We start from the raw sequence: 22,435 nt of genomic DNA, 5'->3' as shown, positions 1-22,435 counted from the left end.
GTAACAATTTTGTTTAGGAAAAGAAGAATTTAATCGACCTCTAAAGAAAAATCTTTGGCCTTGTTCTTCTTTCAATATACTCATGTCCTCGTGCAAAGTGTTTCCTTTAACGAACCTCAGAAACCCGCGAGAAAACAACTCAACGGACCATCGATAAAAGTCTGGCGGTGTTAACGCTGGGGTCGTATTGAGAGCATTACCCCTTCCCCATAAGTGGGGAAAGGAGAATGGGTGTTTGTGCAGGTGGCTTTAAAAGAGTGCCATAGAGGTGGTCTGATAGACGAGGCGGGTGTGGGAGGGCTCTATTGCATATTAATGGTCGTGTTATGTTATGTTATCGTGTTTTGTTGTGTTATGTTGTGTTGTGTTATTGGTGGTTAGTTCCAGGTCAATGCCTTTATAATACATTAAACATTTTTCAGTCCGTGTGAGGTATTTTATTAAGCGCAGCGCCACTTTAACGGTTCATGGGTTTTTCACGAAGTACAATTGTACCGCCGGACGTCATTTCCGATTCTTTGAACCTCGACTATTACTCCATTGTCACCAGATGTAGTTATGGTCTTATGATGTAGTCTTTAGTATTACAGTCTTACACGATGAATTCTACGAAGTCGAAGGGACTTAGATCGAACAATTTCAACGATTCGCCGTTACTGGGTCGACAAAATACCGCTATAAGCAAAGCGGACTTGATGGAGGTCGACATTGAACTTACTCCGTTAACATTTGTAAAGTCCTTAGGCACACGGACGCTACAAACCCGTGAAATTATACAGGATGGAATCGTGAGTGAACTCAAAGATTATCTCTCGGACAATAACAACTTGAAAGTAATAAACAATGTTGACGAAGATGGCCTTTCTTTGCTACACGTATCGGCACGATGGAATCGAGCCGAGATGACGAAAATGTTGATCGATCACGGGGCCCAATTGGACATTCGTTTGAAGGATGGTACGACTCCTTTGCACGTCGCAGCAAGGTAAGAGAATGATGGCGAGATAGACTGATATAGTTATACTTAAAGTGAATGCAGAATTGAGCGACAGAATATTTAATTACAGATGATCGAGGCTACAGTGATTTCAGCTTGGTCCAATAAATGACAGTAATTAATTGTCGACAAACTGACCGTGTAAAGTGGTTTCCCAAGCTTGCCTTCAACTTTGAGGTTTTGATTACTTTGGTTTAAAGTGTGTTTCAGCTGGACAGATCTTCATTTCATAATTGCATGTTGTACACAACGTACACCGGTATAATCATTCTACCTGACTCCTTAATCTAATTCTCTATTTTATTTCCGATGTAGTTGTTTTACATTGAATACAAGCGAATCGTTATAACCATGTTCCAGATGCCTAAAATCATGTCAGGGATATATGTGAAAGACCACAAAAACATAGCATAAATTATGACAGTGTACTATTCAAAACAACATTCTTTGCTGTAAACATCACTCTTAAGAAATGAGGTTTGATTTTGATATGTAGAATTAAAAAGCCGTAATTCGCAAGCCAACAAGGTTTTTACTATTTCAAAACTTTGATCAAACAGTTTAATAGCTAGTACAAGTCGATCACGGCGACATTTTCCACGTTCGCTGCTGGCTCTTGGGTGTATTATCCGGCATGCAGTGAATTATATTTCAATGACAACAATATTGTTTTATGCTATTTATATTCGTGATGAACAGGTGAGTAAATTAAACTTGATGTATGTCACGCAGAGGAGCTGTGTCACGCGGAGGAGCTGTGTCACGTCAGATGTTAAACCAGTTTTAGCGACGTACAAAAACACTTTCAAATCGAAGGCGGGAAAACATCAAAAATAGAGTTGACTAAGGTGAAAACAACGACAGATAGGTAATACTTACCCGAACAGGAGGAAGGATGGATACGTTTGGTAAGACTGAGACAGATTAAGAACTTTAAAAATTTACACAAATTTGACTGACCGACCATCACCCGACCAACCGACCAACCTACGAAACGAACGGACGGACGGACGAAGAACAAGCGCTTGCTTGCATGCGGGCTTGAACAAATAATCATTTCAATGTTAGTTTTTTTGTTTACACTCTTTTTTATATAAGAATCTAGTTTATAAGAATATCGAGGCTGAAATTTGCAAATTTTAAAGAATATTTTAAGAATAAACCCGAGGCTGAGATTTTGAAAAGAATATAGTTTTAAGTTGAAACGAAATCAGGTATTTTCATTTCCGTCACTTTATCTCTATGAGGAATGCGTTATTTAAAGCCAAAACGACCAGGCTGCAACGAAAAGCAATGGTACATGTGCACAATGTAACACGATACAGATCTGGACACCAAACACTTGTAACTGATTACCCCCGGCATAGTCAATCGAACGTTCGAAAATCGAACACAATCGAACTCAATCGAGCTCAATCCGTGGATTGAGTTCGATTGAGTTCGGCAATCGAACTCAATCGAACACCAGACTTTCAATGAGTTCGATTTCTGAACAAATCGAATTCAATCGAACAAATCGAACTCAATCCATCTGATTGTGTTCGATTGAGTTCGGAAACCGAACTCAATCGAACACATTTAAATGGATTGCGTTCGATCGGCTCTGGTAAACCAATACAAAGCAAGCCCATCAAAGCAGGTTTTTCTCGTGCTTTTTTACATAAAGGAAACCCCATTTATAATCTGTCCAAGAGAACAGAACAGAACAAAATAAAGCTATCATTATTCCCGCGGGCGTATTCCGAAATTGTTGTACCCTTTCCTTTATAGCTGACTTACAATTGCGGCAAGACGGCTCGAAGGGTTACTACTTTTATGCCAAAATACAGGTAAATTACTAACTTCGACAGGCAACGGCATACAGTAGATGGATGATTATGAAAATATCTTACTAACGATATACATGATTCTCTCAAATTCATCTTGGACAATTAACAGTGACCAAGAGAGTAAGAGGTGAACGAGCGTCAGTACACCCCTCTGTAACAGACCTGGTGGAACCCGACCTGGTGGGTTATTTTGCCCTCCCTGGTGGAAATTTGACCTCCCTGGTACCTGGTGATTATCTGAAAAATCCCTGGTCGATTTTTTTTCTCCCCGGTGACGAATTTTGTTTACCTGGTAAGGAAAAATCAACGAAAATCTTTCTGCTGGCTTAAATAAACAAAAAAAACGACGCGCAGCAAAAAGATAATTTAATAATTGACTATAACTCGATGTAAATATAGCAAAAAGTAATTGTTAACTTTTACTATTGTTTTCGTCGCTTGTTCTGCTGTCATGCACGTCACTGAAGAGACAAAACAGATATGTTTCCTTTACTGTATGTATTACGAGCTTGTGAATGATTCAGAGCTGAGCGATTTGAACAGCGCGCGCGGCCCAAGATAAATGTGTGGAAGTATTTTTGACCCGGATGTTTACAGCGTTTTATCGAATAACTACGCAGAGGATAATCAGCTTGACCCACATAATTCTTGGTGAGTATTAAGCTGCTTTTTCCCTTCGATTAAGCAGCCTCGAGCAGTTTGATAGGCGCTTGATGTATAAAGTATCATGTTTAACTTTGCAGCCCGCCGGCACAATGTGATGTAAAATATACGCCAGTTATTCAAGTACATTCAAGATCATTCAAGTGGCGTATTGCGGTAAATTTTAATTAAGCTGCCTCAAATTGTAAGTACTGTCTAAATAGAACTTTGTGTAGCTTTCACCTACATGAAACTATTGATGCCTACGGCTGGAGCCCGGGGCTGGGGGACAGCAGTCATTAATTAACACATATTTTTCGTTGCTCGCTAAATCCAAAAAAGAGATAATTTATTCGACATGTAAAAAATATAAGCAAACGGTTCTCTTATTTAGATTTTTTTATGCTTTGACCTTCTAAAAATGGATCAACGAATAAGGGCCGGCATATTGAACATTTTTCAACTTTAAAAGTAAACGGATGATACAGTTTAAATTTAGGTGCCTCCGTGCTAGGCAGCCTCTGGATCTGTCTTTAGCCTGCGAGCAGGCTCACCTTGGGGCACGCGCGAATATATCTTGGTGCACTCGCAACTGGAGAGGCGCTGATTCTGTCTCTTGATGCTAGGCTCTTTTGATAATAAATATTTATGCCATTTACCTTCTGGAAAAGTAATTTAACTTGTATTCAGATTGAGTCGAGAAAATAATTATAATCCCACGAAAAAATCTTCCAATTTCTTTGAAAAACTATCGAATATCTGGCTGAATTAACGCTTACCTAGACTTTCTCAAAGTCCTTCGACGCGCAGTTTAAGAATTTTAAGTCGTTAATGTATGTTTTGGAAGGTGTATTGCGTCGAGTGTAAGGTTGATTGCCTGGTGAAGCGCGTCCAGTTTCCCTTCCAAAAATAAGACGCTTTGATTTTAACTGAAAAGGTCTAGAAATAATCGTGGTTTTTTAAGTTTACTTTTAGGTGCCTATTTGCATATGAAACTCCCTTTAAAACGCACGAAATGGGATTTCAGCTTGTCTATTTTTTTCAAAATTTCCCGGGGAGGCATGTCTCCTGGAACCCGAGTAGCTATCCTGTGAATAGGCTCTCGAGAAGGATTACGCGAGCGAAGTGAGCGGAAGAGCTCCCGAGTAGCTTACATCTTCGGCGTTCACACGATTGCATCTTTCAGAACCGTCGTTTCAAATCCTGCCTGCAGTCCTGCTAAGAACTGGAAAGTAACATGCATCAAAAGGAAGTGTAATCATTTTCAGGCGATGATGTCAGTCCATCACCTTATATCATAAGGTTATCGGCGGAATTTGTTCTTCTGTTCGTCATCGCTTCTGCGTGCATTGCGTGCCTTGTTTGATACCCTGATGGACAAAAACGTGCATGCGAGAATTTTAGAGGATTTTAGGAATATATCCCCGGCGACTGCTTCAAGCCCAAGGGTAGACTTTTTAAAAGTCGTTCGCTTCTCGTTTCTCGTTTCCGCGCTCTGTGTGCTCTTCTCTCTTTGCGCTTGCTGAGCTCGACTTGTAGGCAAGTTTTATCCAAGGGTGAACTAACCATGTCAATAGTAGGGCGACTCGTTGGCTCATTGCGACAATTATTTGCTAAATTTGACCCATTGCGGATCTAGTGGCGGTAATTCACTGTTCGAAACAAAGAACTCACGGGGATCTCAAAACGGCCCGTTTGCCGTTTCTCCTTCGCCACTTTTCTCCGTGTAAGAGCAGGATACAAAGAGTATGTTACTTCAGTTGTTTGCGTACAATGCGAAAAAAAAAACGACGATGTCATCTACAGCCCTTAGACGACATCGGTGCGGAAAATTGTGCACGATAACCCCGCTAAGTTTATTGCATACTGGCTCACAGAGTTTGCATCAATAATTGGTTAGATTTAATATATCATCACCCTCCCTGGTGAAAAAAAGTAATCAACCTGGTGGATTTTTGACTGCCCTGGTCGATTTTGTGTTGAAAACCTGGTGGAAAATCAGGTGTCACCAGGTCTGTTACAGAGGGGTGTGTCAGTATATTGGATGTATGGGAGCATCTTATAATTACTGCCATGAGAGAAAGGATCAACAGTTAATGCAACAGTAAAATTATTTTTCTCCTCAGGTCAAAATCAAAGTAAATGATCAGATGTTCGTGTACATTTATTTCTTGAGTGTCAAGAGTTGACTTACCCCGCGAAGGTGACCTACATGTAATTGTCCGCGCTCGTTTACAATTCGGAATGCACGGCCTTTCTTGCCTACCGTATTTTATTTCAAACCTTGAAAACTTCACCATCCTTTACGTCAAAGCGGCATTCCTGGTAGCATTTACTACGCATTTGAAGTTTACAATCCACAGCGCATCTGAAGCCATTTCTGCATTTCTTCGTGTACGAAAAACACGTGCGCTACACTCCGGGCTGAAGTAACTCGAGCTTCCAAGATCTGGTTATGGATTTTCAACGCCTGTTTTACGCAAATCACGAGTTCGAAAATCGAACGTTCGATTGGGTTCGATTGATTTTTTTTCTTTACGGTGAGTTCGATTTCGTTCGATTGCCGAACTCAATCGAACTCAATCCATGAATTGAGTTCGATTGAGTTCGATTGAAATTTAGTTCGATTGGGTTCGATTGACTTTGCCGGGATTACCCAATACTTGCTAAAACGGAAATGTCAAACGGTATTTTCTAAGAATGTTCATAAGAATATTTCAGCCTAAAATCGGCAGAAAAATAAGAATATTCAGCCTGGGTCGGAAAAACTGTATTCTTATAAAAAAAAAAGAGTGTACTTTTTTAACTTTGCTATATAATTGTAAAAAATTGAAAATGTGATTTTTTTCCCCCGAAGATTTAACTGCACCGCAGCTGCAGAAGTTCTCCTCAATGCGGGCGCCAAACCTTCACTTGTCGACTCATTTAACAACAACGCTTTACATCACGCAGTGCGCAGGCGTAATAAGGACATGGTTGACCTGTTGGTTCGTGATACAGATATCGACATCAATGCTAAGACACAGGTTGGAATGACTGTCCTGCATCTCGTGTGTATGAACGGGGATCTTGAAATATGCCGCACCTTGCTGCGACATGGTGCAGATATTCGTGCGAAGACCGAAGATAATAGCTCTCCGTTGCATACAGCTATATTCAGTTGTAACACAGACCTAGCAGAGCTGCTTATTAAGCAAGGTTAGTTAGAAAATGTTACGCAATGTTGCGAATATTTTCCCAATTTTTCCCGGTTCCTAGGAAACTGGCTTCCCGCCTTATCTTTTCCCACCACCCATGGAGTTTCCCATCCTCTTTGCTCCCAGCTTCTCACCCCCTGCCCTCCTCCTCCCCCCCTCTATGAATTGCTTGAGAGCCCCCCTTCTGATCACTGTACACTAGGATCACTTTTAAAAAGTGAATTATGTTGAAAAGAGTTTTTTTTTTAACCCCCCAGCTCAAATTATTGGCATATGTAGAGGGGAGTATTATCTCAAAAAATTACTCATGCGAGGCGCGTTGGTCTTATGGTTAGTGCGTTAGACTCCGGATTGAGTGGCTGAGGCACTGCCGTGCGTTATGTTCTTGGGCAAGACACTTCACTCTCAAGTGCCTCTCTCCACCCAGGTGTATAAATGTCATAGATGGGTACCGGCGAATTTAATGCTGGGGATAACCTTGCGATGGACTAGCATCCCATCCAGGGTAGCCTCCCTTGCAGCGTTCTTTGGGCTCGTCACGTGTTTCTCTTGGGGGATAAACGCGTGACAGGCCTAAAGAACATCTGCGAAGGAGGCTACATCCAGGGGGGAGTAGAAATATTTCAAGTCGCTTCCTGCTACTGAATTACCGACATAAGCTCCGACCTGATGAGCCACAAGGCTCGTTTGAATTAGACTTTACCTTTTTATTGAAGCTGCTCTAAATGGTCGATTTTGTTATGGCATAACTTAGCCAATTTGACTTGTCTTCTTCTTCTTCTTCTTCTTAGCCGCCTCACAACTCATCAATGTAGAAGAATTTGTGAACGAACCAGACATGGACAAGGATCGCGCACTGCACCTGGCCGCAGAGACTGGAAATGTGAAGTCGGTTGAGCTATCTCTTAAGCACGGCGCGCATGTGAACGCACAAAGGACCACGTTGATGACTCCACTTCATATAGCATCAATGAAAGGTGACCTGGAAATAGTTGAACTGCTGTGCAATAAAGGAGCTGACTTGCACATGAGAGACAATGAGAAACAGACGCCATTGCACAGGTTTGTATCAAAACAGTTTTGTTCAGGTTATGGGCGGTGCCAATCAGATTGTCCAGATAGTGTTTACTATTGCAGCCTCCCTATCACCCGTTTGTAGTCGCGTTTGTTATGCGCATTTGATTATTGATTTATTTCTTATGTATATCACAAGCGAGAATTTGATGGGCCGCCGTCAATGCTCGTTCCAAGATATTTAAAATAAATACAGCGATTTTAAACATTTTGTATGTAACTTTGTCCCCAAAAACAGTATTCTGAAGCCGCTTCGTACCGGCTATTTATCTCTTCAATTTCAACCCCTTTTCACATTTTTGAACTTGCTAGTTGGAATAACAATTTTCCTTCCTCTTTATTTTTTAACTGTTCTCGTTCTTGGTATATTCCTCATGGGTGAATTGAATTCCATGAGTACACCTCACACAATAGTTGTTGTTGAACCAAATTTCCTTTCTTGCTTGACGTACTTTCAAGTTGATACAGTACATCACTGCAATTGAACTGCAAGCAAAGTAAATTTGGTGTTGTATGACTCGTTCCACTTGGAGCATTAACAGTGCCAAAAAATGGAAAGGCACAATATTGATATTTGTTCTTTTGTTTTCCTATTTTATCACACAGAGCAGCCAATGCAAATCGCATCGATGTCATCAAATTTCTCCTTAGTCGTGGTGCACAAATCGACATCAAAGCCAGCGACAACCGCACGCCTTTCCTTATGGCAGTAGCCGCTGGTAGCGTGGAGAGTGTGCGACTTTTTCTTGAATCAGGCACGGATGTCTACGCGTGCACCACAGACATGAAAAACTGCTTACATCTGGCAGTTGACAATGGACACTTGGAAATGCTTCAACTTCTCTTGGCGAATCAAAAAGCTTCTGAAAATCTTTACAAGTCCGACGCGTTTGAAAGAGTTCCTCTGCATAATGCTGCTATTTCGCCAAGTATTAAGGTATCTATGCTAATGTTTCCTTCAGTTTTTCTTTATGGTGTTTGAGAGCTTTGTTGAGGTTTTAAAATTCTACAACTCTATAAGAAGTTGTTTTTAAATGCTTATGCTACAAAGCTACTTTTTAGCAGTTGATTTCAAAGATGGTTGTGTTTTTGAGCTTCTCCAACTCACCGGCTGAATTGTAATGACAGTTATCTTAGACTAAACATACGTACCGTTAAATTGTTCGAATAGAATCCTCGTTCTATTTGAGTTTGCTCTGAGACCCGCTGATAGACTTTTTTTACATTTCCAAAAGTTGTATCATGGCATGCTGATCATAACTCAACAATAAAAGATGGGGATCACCGAGCTAATTTTTGAGTTATTAGCACTGAAAGTTAAACTTAAGGGTGTATTTAACAGGTTATACTGTTACTATGGTAACCACTAATGTCAAGAAAATGATCACAACTTGTTGAGCAATGATTGGGCATTTGTTTCGTACCATTAATGTAATAGCAGTTGATAAACAGTCATAGACTGACCCATCAAAGTATAAGGTCTGGAAAATACTAAAAACCGTTATCAGCCACCTAACAAATGCATTCTGTTTTGCTAAAGTTCGCTATAACTTTCAGCATTTTGACATCTCTCCCATTGTGTAATGACAAATGACAAATGGAATAAAACGTTTTGTTTATAATTTTGCAGATTCTGGAGCTCCTATTAACCAAGTATTCGCGATCGTCCTTTCAAGACTATGCCCAGCAGACACCGCTGCATCTTGCGGCTCAGATGCGCCGATTTACTCATGTGGAGGCCTTGGGAAAAGCGATGTCCGGTGTCAATGAAAGAGATGATCAAGGGAAGACACCTATTCACTTGGCAGCGATGAAAGGAAACAGGTAAAGAAAACAGTTAAGCCATTGTCTGCCCAGCTAAGACAGTGCATTTCCTTACTAACTCGGTTACGAGAAGTAGTTATGTAGCTTCTTGACGTTGGAATTCCTCCATCATTTTCGATTGCCCAGGGCTGCAAATAACAATCGGTGATCGGACATTGGCCGACCATAATTTGTTCATGTCAACGAAATCCCAAGTGTGGTCGGACATGATGTCCGGACAATTTTTTGACGGTAAATCATTTTACGGCAACAATGAATAAAATTAAACCTGTTGGTTTTAGTGATGTCAACCAAAATTTTGATTGTTTTGTCCAACCATGATTGCCTTAGTCTGAGGTTATCAAATCTAGGTGCATTGAATTTGCCTTGAAGTACATGACGTACGGATGAATCTATATGGAAAAACGGCTAGAACCAAATGTCCCTTATTCTCTTAAGCTCCGGTTGGTTTCATTGTGTTGTCTTCTTGGGCGAGAGACATTAGACCTCCGTCCACCTTGAAGTGTGCCCACCTGAACAATGATTGTGTTCTGGTAAACTGTCTAGACAAGTAACGAAATGATTTAGAGGGGGAAGGTAGCCTGCAATCGACTTATATTCCCTTCGCGAGGCAATTAAAATCGTGGTCGTTAAGCAATTGTCAGAAAAGGTAGGATGTTGAGGTCGACGACACATGATTTGTAGGTTCAAACGTTTGGACCATGTTTCTGTCAGCAATGTAAACAGTTAGAGTTTTGACCGTTTTCCAATTGCCAGTAAGTGCGTTTAGATCAAAGCATGCCGACCGGTTAGCTCAGTTGGTAGAGCGCCGGACTACCGTGCGGGCCGAGGTCTCGGGTTCGAGTCCCAGACCGGACCTGTAGTATTCTTAAAGGCCACAAAGGCCAGCAACTCGATCTCACAAAGTAGCACTCTCACATACGCACTAAGCATACAAAACACAATCCTTCGCTTGACACGTGACCACGGTTTCCCGCGCTATGAGAGTCCCGGATGTCTCCTTGGTGCTATCTGTGTCTGGATTGGACTCTGGTCCTCCACTGGAACAGCGCTTGCTCTAATCTCCGGGCTGGGTGTGGGTTCTTGCCCACACATCTGCTCACACGGTACTACTGCAGGAAGGCTTGGTTCAGCTGACTCTATAGCTGGAGTCACAAATCGCTTGACATGCTGGATGTTTCGCTTGTATTCCACACCTTGAGGTGATTTTAACTGGACCTGATCCCCGTAACGTGACCTGATATGGCTCTTTCTCGTAGTTTGGCGACAATTTGTTCTCCTTCCTCTTCTCCAGTAACACAAGATCTCCCTCTTGTATGCATTTCTCCGCTGCTTGGTGCTTCTTGTCAACATGGTCTGCACCGATTTCCTTTTTCTCTGTATCATGATCTCTGGCTTGCTGATATCCCAGATTCTCAGGTTCCTCCAAATCAGCAACTTCTGGCAATTTAGTGGACATTTTTCTCCCATACAATAATTCTGCTGGGCTTTTGCCAGTCGTTACATGCGGAGTGGAACGATAAGCCAGTAGGAACTTGTTCAACTCTATTCTCCAGTCTCTCTTCTCGGCATGGGCAACTTTCATTGCTTTTAAAAGGGAACGATTTTGCCTCTCGACTTCCCCATTTGCTCTTGGCCATAGTGGGGTGGTCAACCTATGCTTGATGCCCATTTCCTCCAAGTATCCTTCCATTTCTGCGGACACCAGGTTGGCTCCGTTGTCGGTTCTCAAGGTACTAGGTACCCCATATCTAGAGAACTGTTTATCTAAACACTTGATAATCACTCCAGAAGTAGTGGATTTAATTACATCGACTTCCACCCATCGGCTGAAGTAGTCCACTAGGACCAGCAAATATTCTCCCGTTGGCATGGGCCCAAGTACGTCCAGTGCTACATCCTGCCACGGCCTCTCTGGCATCCTGGTTGTTTTCACTGGTGGCGTGATGGTCTCCTTTGTGACCAATTGACACCCATAACACTCTCGGCACTTCTGATCCGCATCCTTATCAACACCCGGCCACCACACCTTAGACCTCAGCCTCTCCTTCACTTTGACTATCCCCTGGTGACCCTCGTGTGCAAGCTCCACAACTCTCTGCCTCAGCGCCTTGGGTATCACAATCCTCGTTCCACGCAGGATAATTTGCCCAATGAAAGTCAGTTCGTTACGCACCATCACAAATGGCCTCGGACACTTCTCCCAGTTTCCGCTGATGAGGCAGTTACGCACTGCTTGCAGCTCTTCATCCTCTGCTGAGGCACGCTCTATCTCTTGAATTTTGACTGCTACGGGGACTGCTTGAAGGGCAACCATCCGAACATGCTCATCGTCATAACGACACTTCTCTGATGCAGGGATCATTGTCAAACGTGACAGGGCATCTGCAATATTATCTCTTGATGCAACACAACACACCTTATAATTATAAGGCTGCAGTCTCAACACCCAGCGCTCGATACGCGCGGATGGTTTGGATCCTCTGGAGTAGATCACCTTCAGGGCCTCGTGATCTGTAACCAAATCAAAGGTTTGCAACCCGTACAGGTATAAGTTGAACCGCTCACATGCCCACACTAGTGCCAACGCCTCCTTTTCCGTCTGACTGTACCTCCTCTCTACACTGCTCAGACCCCTGCTGGCGTAACAAACAGCTCGACCCACACCCTTCTTTTCCTGTACTAACACTGCACCAAGGCCCACAGGACTCGCATCAGCTACCACTCGAGTGTGTGCATCTTTGTCGAAATAGGCTAGAACAGGTGCACTGGCTAACTGCTGTTTCAGTTTCTGAAACGCCTTTTCCTGCTCACTGCCCCATACAAAGGGTACTCCCTGCCTGGAAATTGCCCGTAGAGGCTCTGCGATGGTCGCAAAGTTGGGAATAAAACGTGCACTGAAGCCAACCATCCCCAGAAAGCTTCTAACCTCTGTTGGCGTGGTTGGGCGGCTGGACTCAAGCACAGCACGTACTCTCTCTTCAGTGGGACCAATCCCGTACTTCGATACCAGTAGTCCCATGAAAACCACCTTGTCCATTCGGAACTGACATTTTTCTGCATTGAGGGTGAGGTTCTTCTCCTCCAATCTCTGCATCAATCTATGGAGATTCCCGTCATGCTCCTCATCGTTCTTGCCATGTACTATCAAGTCATCCGCAATATTCTGAACTCCGCCAACATCTGATATCACTTGCGTAACTATCTGCTGGTACTTTTCGGGTGCAGAGTTTACCCCGAAGCTCAATCTCTTGTACCTGAATAGTCCATCATGTGTGGCAAATGTGGTTATGTCTCGAGAGCCCTCATCTAACTCTATCTGGTGAAATCCAAGACGGAGGTCCAATTTCGAAAACACTGTACTGCCGTTGAGATTCTCCAACACTTCATCCACAGTTGGTATAGGGATCCTTTCGCGAATAATAGCTTCATTTGCCTTTCTCATGTCCACACACAACCTGATATCCCCTGATGCCTTTGGCGCAATCACCACCGGACTAACCCAAGACGTCGGCCCATCTACCCGCTCCACAATATCCTTGGCAATGAGGTCTTCTACCTTCGCAGTTACCTTCTCTCGCAGTGCAAATGGAACACGCCTTGGCTTCTGAGCTATCGGTGTCACATCTGGGTCAACATTTAATTTCAACTGGTAGTCCTTTAGTTTACCGACACCAACAAACACCTTTGGGTACTTAGCCTGAAGGGCTAGGGCTAGGTCCTCTCTGACAACATTGCACTGCACAGATCCACCACTCGCACCCAAACCGATTCGTAGCAGACCCAGGGCCTTTGAAGTTTCATGACCCAGCAGACATCTTCCAGTCTTGGTCACCACTAAGTGTGAATTTATCTTCTTGTCACCCGCTGAGATCTCAACTTGAACCTGACCGATTACTTCTAGCTCCTTTCCACCATATGCATACAACCGCTTGCGGCAATCTTCCATTTTCGCAGTAAGGCCTTGTGCCTTAAGTTCCTCATATTCTTTCATTCCTATGAGGTTGCTTACTGAGCCAGAGTCAATAAGCACTCTTGTTGTAATGCCACTAACACTTACTTCTACTACTGGTTCTTTAGAACTGGTTACATTGCATGTTTCCTCTCTATTCTCAGTCACTGCGAATGCGAAAGCACAGTCCTCCTCACTATCAGATACCTCTTGATCACCCACAAAGTTAGTATTTTGATTTGGACGTCGCTGGTTTGTTTTACTTTTGCTTCCATAACTATCACTATTTCCCTGATAACACAAAGCAAAATGACCATACCTTCCACATTTTGCACATTTCTTTCCCTTCGCTGGGCAGTTCCAGTCCCTTGCCAGATGCCCCTCTCTTCCACAATTGTAGCACTTCTTGTTTTTCTCATCCCTTTTTCCTTGTCTCGTCTTGACTGCATTGACACTGTCTTCCTCTACTTGCGGTGTCGGTGGGCTCACCGTCATGTTTGTTGCCTGTCGCCCCGCCGCTTCCCATGCACGAGCTTTATCTAGCGCCTTTGTTCCAACAGTTTTCTCTTCAGTTCAAAATCCGTTAACTTCTCGATCAGCTGATCCCTCAAATTGTCGTTCAAACTCGTTCCAAAATTGCAGTGTCGGGCCTGTTTTCTTAGCCGAACCATAAACTGGTCAGCAGTCTCTCCATCTTGTGGTGTAAGTTGGCGAAAAACATGGCGTTCGTAGGGAATGTTCTCCTCGACTCGAAAGTAAGAGTCCAGCTTGCGAATGGCAATTTTGTAAGCTGCATTGTCACCCTCCTCTGGGACAGGGCCAGGGTCTTGTAGATCTTCAAATATGTCCTGTACTTCCATCCCGGCGAAATGCAAGAGTTGAGATGTCTTCTTACGAACATTCTCGATGCCCTTTCCCTCGGCATAATATTCAAACGCACGCTTCCATTTACGCCACCTCTCCGCGACTTGCGAAGCCGGTCCGGTTAAATCCAACGGCGGTAAGTGCTTCTCAGTCATATTTGGACCATCCTCGTCGCCAATGTAGTATTCTTAAAGGCCACAAAGGCCAGCAACTCGATCTCACAAAGTAGCACTCTCACATACGCACTAAGCATACAAAACACAATCCTTCGCTTGACACGTGACCACGGTTTCCCGCGCTATGAGAGTCCCGGATGTCTATACAAATGTACAACACTACAGGGCCGACACTCAGGGTCTTAAAATAACTAAGGAGAATATGCTGCCTTTGCAATAACAACTGCAAATGGTTAGATATTGTAGTCTTCCCGGATAAGGACGATAAACCGTAGGCCCCATCTCCTGCATCTTTAGTGTTATGGTCAGCAGGGGACGTAAAAGAACCCAAACACTTATCGTAAAGAGTAGGGCACGAAGTTTCCGGTGTTGTGGTCTGGTCTTTGCCCATTGTGCCGTTGTACTGTTGAAATGCTCGGAGATATTAGCTATGTTAAAGCTACTCTACAATCCCAGGGTAAATAAAGTATTCACTTCACTTCATGCGTTCATAATATTTCAGTTAACACTTCGGGTACTTGTTTGTCATTTGTCAGTCAAGCCTATCGGATCTATCGCATTATTTAACTTACATATACCTTTGATAATTCACATTTAATAACAGGAAGACATGCCAGGTACTTATTCGTCTTGGTTCTGACGTCAACGCAAGAGACAACGACCGCTGGACACCGCTAATGTGGGCCGCAAGATCAGGCTGCGATAAGACTTCCCAGGAACTCCTGAATAATGAGGCTAATCTCGATCATGTGAACAACGCTGGTAACACGCCCTTGCATATTGCATCGTCCAACGGTAACGTCAACGTGGTAGAGCTGTTGCTAAATTCTGGTGCCAGCGTGTGCATTCAAAATAACCAAGGACAAACGTGTCTGGATGTGACAGTGCAATCTGGGGCAGGAGACGTGGCTTTGGCGATTGCCAGGCACAAAAGGTTGGTATGACAAGGTTCATGCACATTGGTTTGTTGCAATAGTCGCGATAGTGCCGTGTGCTTGCGAAATGTTAGAAAAACGCTTCATTCATTCTGGGGCAGGGGACGTGGATTTGGCGATTGCTAGGCACAAAAGGTTGGTATGACAAGTCTCATCATGCACATTGGTTTGTTGCGATAGTCGCGATAGTGCCGAGTGCTTTAGTGCACAATGTTAGAAAAGCGCTTCATTCACTGCAGGGAAAAGAGGGTCCTGATATGGGGGCAAGATTTAAATCCCATTTTCCAGCTAAATGTTTATTCAAACCCCATTTCCCAGCCCATGTTTTGCCCAAATCCCAGACCCATTTGCATTTCCTTGTTTAAGACTAATTCCCAGTCCTAGTGACCCAAATTTTATTTTCCCAGTGAAAAGATAGGCAAACCCCAAATCCGGGCAGCCGGGCAATGGAAGTAAATATTTCTCATTGCAAGTTTCTTTTATACTAGGTCTCTAGAAATTCTGGAATTTCGAAATGTGAACCAAGAACCACCGATGAAAATCTTAATAGAACATTTTCCTGAAGCCGCGTCTCTTGTGATGGATCACTGCATCAAGCGCTCGTCTCACATTCAAACAGATCCTAACTACATCGAGTTCTATGATTTCCATCTGCTGGACCCGGGGCCTGATGACGAGACTAACCTTGCAGGAGACCGCTTCTTTGGGCCCACAACAATGGTGAAGTTTAATCGCGAACGTCTCCTCTTACATCCCTTGACGCAGAAACTCTTGGATGCCAAATGGGCCTCGTTTGGGAGATACATATACTACTTCAATCTCCTGACCTACATGATTTTCTTGATCACATATACAATATTTATAGTTACGGAGAGAGATGTTCAAGATTTCAATCCAACTAAATCGGAGAATGAAACCGGGAAGCGTGTTTCAGTTCAAGAAATTTTCACCAAATCAACTGCGTTCAACGGGGGCGTGTTGTTCGTCGCTCTGATCTTCGCAAGTGCCCACATCCTCAAAGAAATTTTTCAGCTTTTCGTTCAACGGAGGAAATACTTCACGGATCTTTCTAACATAACCGAATGGGCTCTTTACTTGTCAACCCTCTGTTTTATGATGCCGTACTTGCTGACATCCAGTCAGTTAGAGACAGCATTCGGTAGCCTGAAAGACCCACGCAATTTATGGAGCGCTGGAATCGTCTCCATCTTCTTGTGCTATGTCAACGTGATTCTGTTCTTGAGGCGATTTCAGCCCTTTGGAATTTACGTATCCATGTTTATCGAGGTCTTCAAAACGGTTGCAAGAGTATTCTTGGTCTTCTTCATATTTATCATCGCATTCGCCATTGTGTTCTTCATCCTCTTCAAAGAACAGGTACGAAGTGTTTGCACTTAGGAAGTATTCATTGTTGTACACAGTTTTATTAAAATCTTTTAACATTGTTACCGACCTATGTTATTTTTATTGAAATTCGATTTTTTTCGCATCCTTTTTCTGACGGCCTTGAGTTCATCAGTAAGATTACTGCACGTTTTGACCTCTTAAAATAAAGTCCTGACTGACTGACCGACCGACCGACCGACCGACTAAGTACTTGCTGGTCACTTTGAAGTACTGTAGTTTCACACTCGCTTTAGTACTTCTGGCGAATTAGTTCTGGAGCTCTTTCAGTCCCAAATTAACATAATAAGGGCGGGAGCGGGGAGGGGGGCTGTGGGTCAATCTTAACTACAGCTTAAGAACCGAAGCTAAAGGATTGTTATACGGATGACAGATGGCAAAGATCTCCTGACCAGATGTGGCCATCGTGACAATTTGTTGAATAATAATGAAATTTATCCACCTTAAGCGACAGATTCGCAGACGGTTCATATCATCCAAATTATCGGTTTGAAATAATAGCTGTCCAGTTTTTAACGCTAGGACGAATATCCTTCTTTGACAGTTTATTCGCCTCGTAAGTGTAAAAATAGCCAAAATCACATTTCCCTAGTTGATGATTTTCTCTGTTCTCGGCGTCACCAGTGTTCTTTAAAATCGATGTTCTTTTCAAGAAAAGCCATACTTTTGAGCCTTCATAAGATGGTCCGCGCTGCCGTATTAATAACGTCTGGTGCTTAAGTTCCCTAACATGGCGGTTTACGGGATGTAAGGCCCCCTATAAAAGAGCCACATAGAAGTGTTAAAATAAATTACAGAAATTACTTATACAAGTGAGAAGTATAACGTGGTCGGATCGTTCTGTGATATTGTTAAGAAGCCAAATACTTCCATTTAACTCCTCTGATCAAAGGGCGTTTTGGCCATCACACACCTTTCCTGTTTGCCCACAAATTCTGCGTTCAGAAAAACACGTCACCTGTGAACATGTTTTTGTCGTTCTTGCAACCTTGGCTACTACTTTCCTTAATTAGAACCAAGGTTAGCTTTGCCTTAAAATAGTCGTATTTTTCTAGTTTCGATTGGTTAATCTTTGCTTGCCTTAGGAAGTCAGCTGCATACGCTTGGGATGTGCATCCGAGTACTTTGTTTTTGTCGAAGCGAGTGCTCTTTTACAATATGTTTATTTTTATTTTATTTTCAGGATGCGTTTAGAAACCTTGGTTATTCAATTGTAAAAGTGACCGTTATGATGATCGGCGAGTATGAGTACGTCACAACTTTTATCGACAGCATTGGGAGCAGCAGTGATGTAACAAGAAATCCTCTTAATCCATTCCCGGAGATTGCACTCGTGTTCATCTTCGCGTTTCTCTTTCTAATGTCGATAATTCTCATGAATCTTCTGGTATGTACTTCCTTTACTGAGGGTCTATGGGGTGGTGGCTTTTACGGTTAACGGTTAAAATTTTAGCTTTTTTACGGCTAATGGTTTTAAAGTTTATTTCCACTGCGGTTAACAGAAGTTAAAAATTAGTTTCCATTGTTTATAAAAGTTAAAAACTAGTAGTAATCAGAGATTAGGGGAGTGCGTTTGACCTTTAGGTAAAAAGACCCAAGGTAGGCAGGCAGTGGCAAAAAACAAGATACTGTCAAGATGGTCGGCCTACTAGTAGTATGCCTTATACCTCACTAAACGCGAAGAGGATAAGTGCGAGAGGAAGCTCATCACGCAACATTTTGGAAGAAAGATTGCGTGACGAGCCAAAAGAACATAATTTGTCTCAAATTTAACGGCTTAATTTGTGGCCGTTTTACGGATAACGGTTAACCCCATTGAGACCCTCTTTTAAAAAAAAAAAAAAGGTCAGCTTCGAGCCAAAGTGGCGCATACTGCCGGAGCTTATCCCGGTTTCCTTAGCATTAAGCAGCTAGGAGTATTTCTACTCCCCCCTGGATGGGATGCTAGTCCATCGCAGGGAACCCCCCAGCATTATTTCGCCGGTACCCATTTATACACCTGGATGGAGAGAGGCACTATGAGAGTAAAGTGTCTTGCCCAAGAACACAACACAGTGACCCCGGCCAGGGCTCGAACCCGGAACGCGCGCTCCGGAGTCCGGCGCGCTAACCATTAGGCCACCGCGCCTCCCACTGAGACCCTCTTTACCATCTGTTTAATAACTTTGCATGTGTGTTAGAATGTTCTATTGTCCATTTACAAAAGGAACCATGTAAACATATTTAAGAGGTAATCCATCAGGAAATCAAGTAAATATAATTTTAAATATTATTTCAATTAAGTTTGTGGATAATTTCATCCGATTGTTAAAGTAAATCAGACTAACTGGGCTTGGTCGAGTTTTCATATACGGGCTGATTGTGTTATATTTAATATCACTGTTGGCCAAAACCAAACACCACATTTCATTTCTATTCCAGGTTGGTTTGGCTGTTGGTGATATCGAGTCTGTGCAGAGGACGGCCACTCTTCAGCGCATGGCAATGCAGGTTTCCTTTGTGGCCGAGGTTGAGAACAAGTACCCAAGATTCATCACGCGCAGAATTTACAATCCGTTACTTGAGTTAAAACCGAACGCGCGCAAGGGCAGACTTGGGTTAGTTTTATTATTTTTGAGTTGTGTTGTAACACTGACGGAACTTGTTACTGTGATAAAATTGCGTATATAGATTACTGAATTAGCTGCTGTCAGCTTTTTAAGCTCCTGAACTTAGTTGTTTCAGATAAAAGAAAGGCAACTTTTCAAGGCTTTCAAACAGTGTGGGAATTGGATAAGCATTCATGTGTAATGACGTCCAGTTGCTCTGCGATCGGGTTGCTCCTTTGTCTGGCTTCAACTAACTATAGGCTAACTTACAAGGCCTCATTCTGACTTTCTTGGGAATGGTATAGGCAGATTTTGTGAAAGAGGCCGACGCACCTTCTCCTCCCTCTCTCCCTTCTCTGTTTGGAGTATAACTTAAAGTATAACTTGTTTAACCACTTTAACTGGCAGACGGCTGTTTTTGTGATAAGCAAACTTTAGCTGTGGTTTTTGAAGGTTTTATATTAAATCCTGACTATACTCGTGATGTTATGTTTTCATGACGACATTTTCTTTATATGCTTGCAGGAGATTCCATGCTTGGCTATTAGGACAAGCTAAATTTCTTGACGAGGAAACTTCCTTAACACCTTGCGACGAAATGGCGGAATCCACTATATATGACATTCGACAGCAAGTGAACAAGACCAAGAAGCGAGTAAAGAATCTGGTAAGGACGATGGAGATTCAAAATCGCTTGTTAGTGATGATGGCAAGAAAAATGAATCTCAGTGTAGAGGTAGATGAATTGGACGCCGCCGGGGACTGGGTTTCCGAGGCGCAGCCTGGGTCTGCGAATGGATTATTAGGTGACGACGGTAAAAGTGAGGATGAAAAAGACGGCGGAGAAAGTCAAGTGGCGAGACTGTAGGCTTTATTTTTATTTATATCAACTATCGGCATTTTACACAAGTGTAAAAACATTGAGGGGCTTCAGCTTTAAGGGACTGTGTCACAGCTTAGTTAAGTTTATTTTATCAAGTTTTGCCAAATACTCGCTATGTTTGCAAAGAAATTACTTCTCTGGATCTAAATGACAAAACCATAGCTTCATTGCAACCAAATTTTCGAAAATTTGTCTCCCGGGCATTATTTTTTTTAAAGTTACAAGCAAACAAGATTAACTTTAAAAACTGTTCAGCCCAACAATATTTCAAAAACTCATATCGCAATCCGTTTCAATCTACTCGCTTTTTGGCCATCCGTACCTCCTGTTGTATTTGGTGTGTTATTGAAATGTTCCTTCACTGTTTTAAGAGGTTATTTTTATATTTCAACGAATTAGATGGTCATTTCCCATGACTAAATTTAGCTAAAATCCGTGACACAGTCCCTTTAATACGAAAGAAAAATTTAAAACATCACAGTCTTTGGCTAAAAATGTTAAAAACTATATAAGCTTTTGACTGTTTAAACTACAGTCTTAGATAAGTGATAGTGAATAAAAAGATGGTATAAAAAGAATTTAAAATACAAGTGCGATAAATGAATACAGAAGAATTAATTATGGAAATCAACTTAAGACATTTGTTGAAAAGAATGGTTTGTTGTATATAAAAATGCTTTATTTCCAGTACACTGGACGCAAGTGCATGAAATGTATATATTAATCTTATCTGTATTTGCATGTATATTTTTTTCCATGCTTTTAAGATTAATTTATATTTTTAATATTAAGATTAGTTGATATTTAATACGAGCCTCTAGCTCGGGAGACTGGGCAACCACTCCCCACGTTTTTCGGCTTTAAACAAAGTTTCAGTGTACTTCTACTACCGTATTTACTCGAATAAGCGCCGCGGCGCTTATTAAATTTTTCGCGCCTCGAGTGCGGCGCTTATTCGAGGGCGGCGCTTATTTAAAATTTGGACGCCACAAAGAATCTAATCTTTGACAGTAATTGAAGATAGCGTCTTTTGATTGTCAGTATTCGTCTCTTGCTGAAGAAAGAAGTGGCGCTAGCTGTCCTGGCAAAATTCGCGGCCTTCATAACATTTAGAAACATCGCTGCAAAACTGCAAAACATCGCTTTTTATGGAAAGGAAGGTCAAAGCTTGTTTTAGAGTAGTTTTATAGTGCTGTTTTAAGTTAAACAGAATTCCTTGAATAAGCGCCGCATCGGGACTGCGGCGCTTATTCGGGGCGGCGCTTATTAAATGTTTTGCCCCAAATGCGGTGCTTATTCGAGGGCGGCGCTTAATCGGGGGCGGCGCTTATTCGAGTAAATACGGTATTGCTATTACACATAAATGTGTTGGGCTGAGTTTGCGCAGCATGACAGCGAAAGTTATCAAGGCTAGTGCAACTTTTGTAGTTTAATTAATTGACGTTACCTTATAAATCATTCTTATAAATAATTCTTAAATTTGGTTCTGTTCTGGTTTGGCTATTAGATGTAAAAGATCTCCCATGATCAGCAGCAACTATTTTATCTGTTTTCATTGACGTTAATGAAACTTTGATTTTTAAAGTAGCCCCAAAACATTCATGTCGGATAAAACTTCCCAGGAAAATTAAAGAAAAATATATCGGTTTACACACCAGTCAAATTTGAGGAAATCCTGATAAAAATGGCGATATTAAAGGGGCAATGTCGCGTCTCGCACATGTGCACTGGTAGTCAATAAACATGAAAAAGTAGGCTTCTGTTTTTCCATTTGTCCGCTATTGCCGTCGAGTGCGACACAATCCATTCAATCCTTCAGTATTGTGACCTTCAAAAGATCTTGGAAGCGGCTTTGCCAAACGGTTTTCGTGATAAATATTACTTAATCCAGAGCCTTCAGAGTGAAAGACCTTTCCTACCCTTGTCTGGATTCGATTCAACTCCTGAACGCTTTGTGCCCAATTAGTCAAGCTCTTGCCAGTTGGGATCCCTGAATGGTTTGTTTGGCATTTGATTTATTTACATGTCCTAACAAGCTTCTAGCTTAAAACAAAATTACTTTATCGGATA

The 22,435-nt window shown here is 42.3% G+C and overlaps 1 protein-coding gene across 1 annotated transcript; it reads left to right on the top strand.

The window, feature by feature from the left end:
* The first annotated feature begins 290 nt into the window (after positions 1-290).
* Positions 291-22,119, top strand: LOC144658663 (uncharacterized). Its single transcript, XM_078519127.1, has 10 exons — positions 291-985; positions 6,326-6,666; positions 7,457-7,727; positions 8,346-8,676; positions 9,370-9,563; positions 15,160-15,489; positions 15,979-16,867; positions 18,078-18,281; positions 19,316-19,491; positions 20,008-22,119. The coding sequence occupies exons 1-10, from the start codon at positions 600-602 to the stop codon at positions 20,348-20,350; spliced, it is 3,465 nt and encodes a 1,154-aa protein (XP_078375253.1). The 5' UTR covers positions 291-599; the 3' UTR covers positions 20,351-22,119.
* Positions 22,120-22,435: the final 316 nt, after the last annotated feature.

Source organism: Oculina patagonica, chromosome 6 (assembly GCF_052425735.1).
Source record: "Oculina patagonica isolate OP01 chromosome 6, crgOcupat, whole genome shotgun sequence".
Classification (NCBI taxonomy): domain Eukaryota; kingdom Metazoa; phylum Cnidaria; class Anthozoa; order Scleractinia; family Oculinidae; genus Oculina; species Oculina patagonica.
This window is presented reverse-complemented; position numbering and strand designations above follow the sequence as displayed.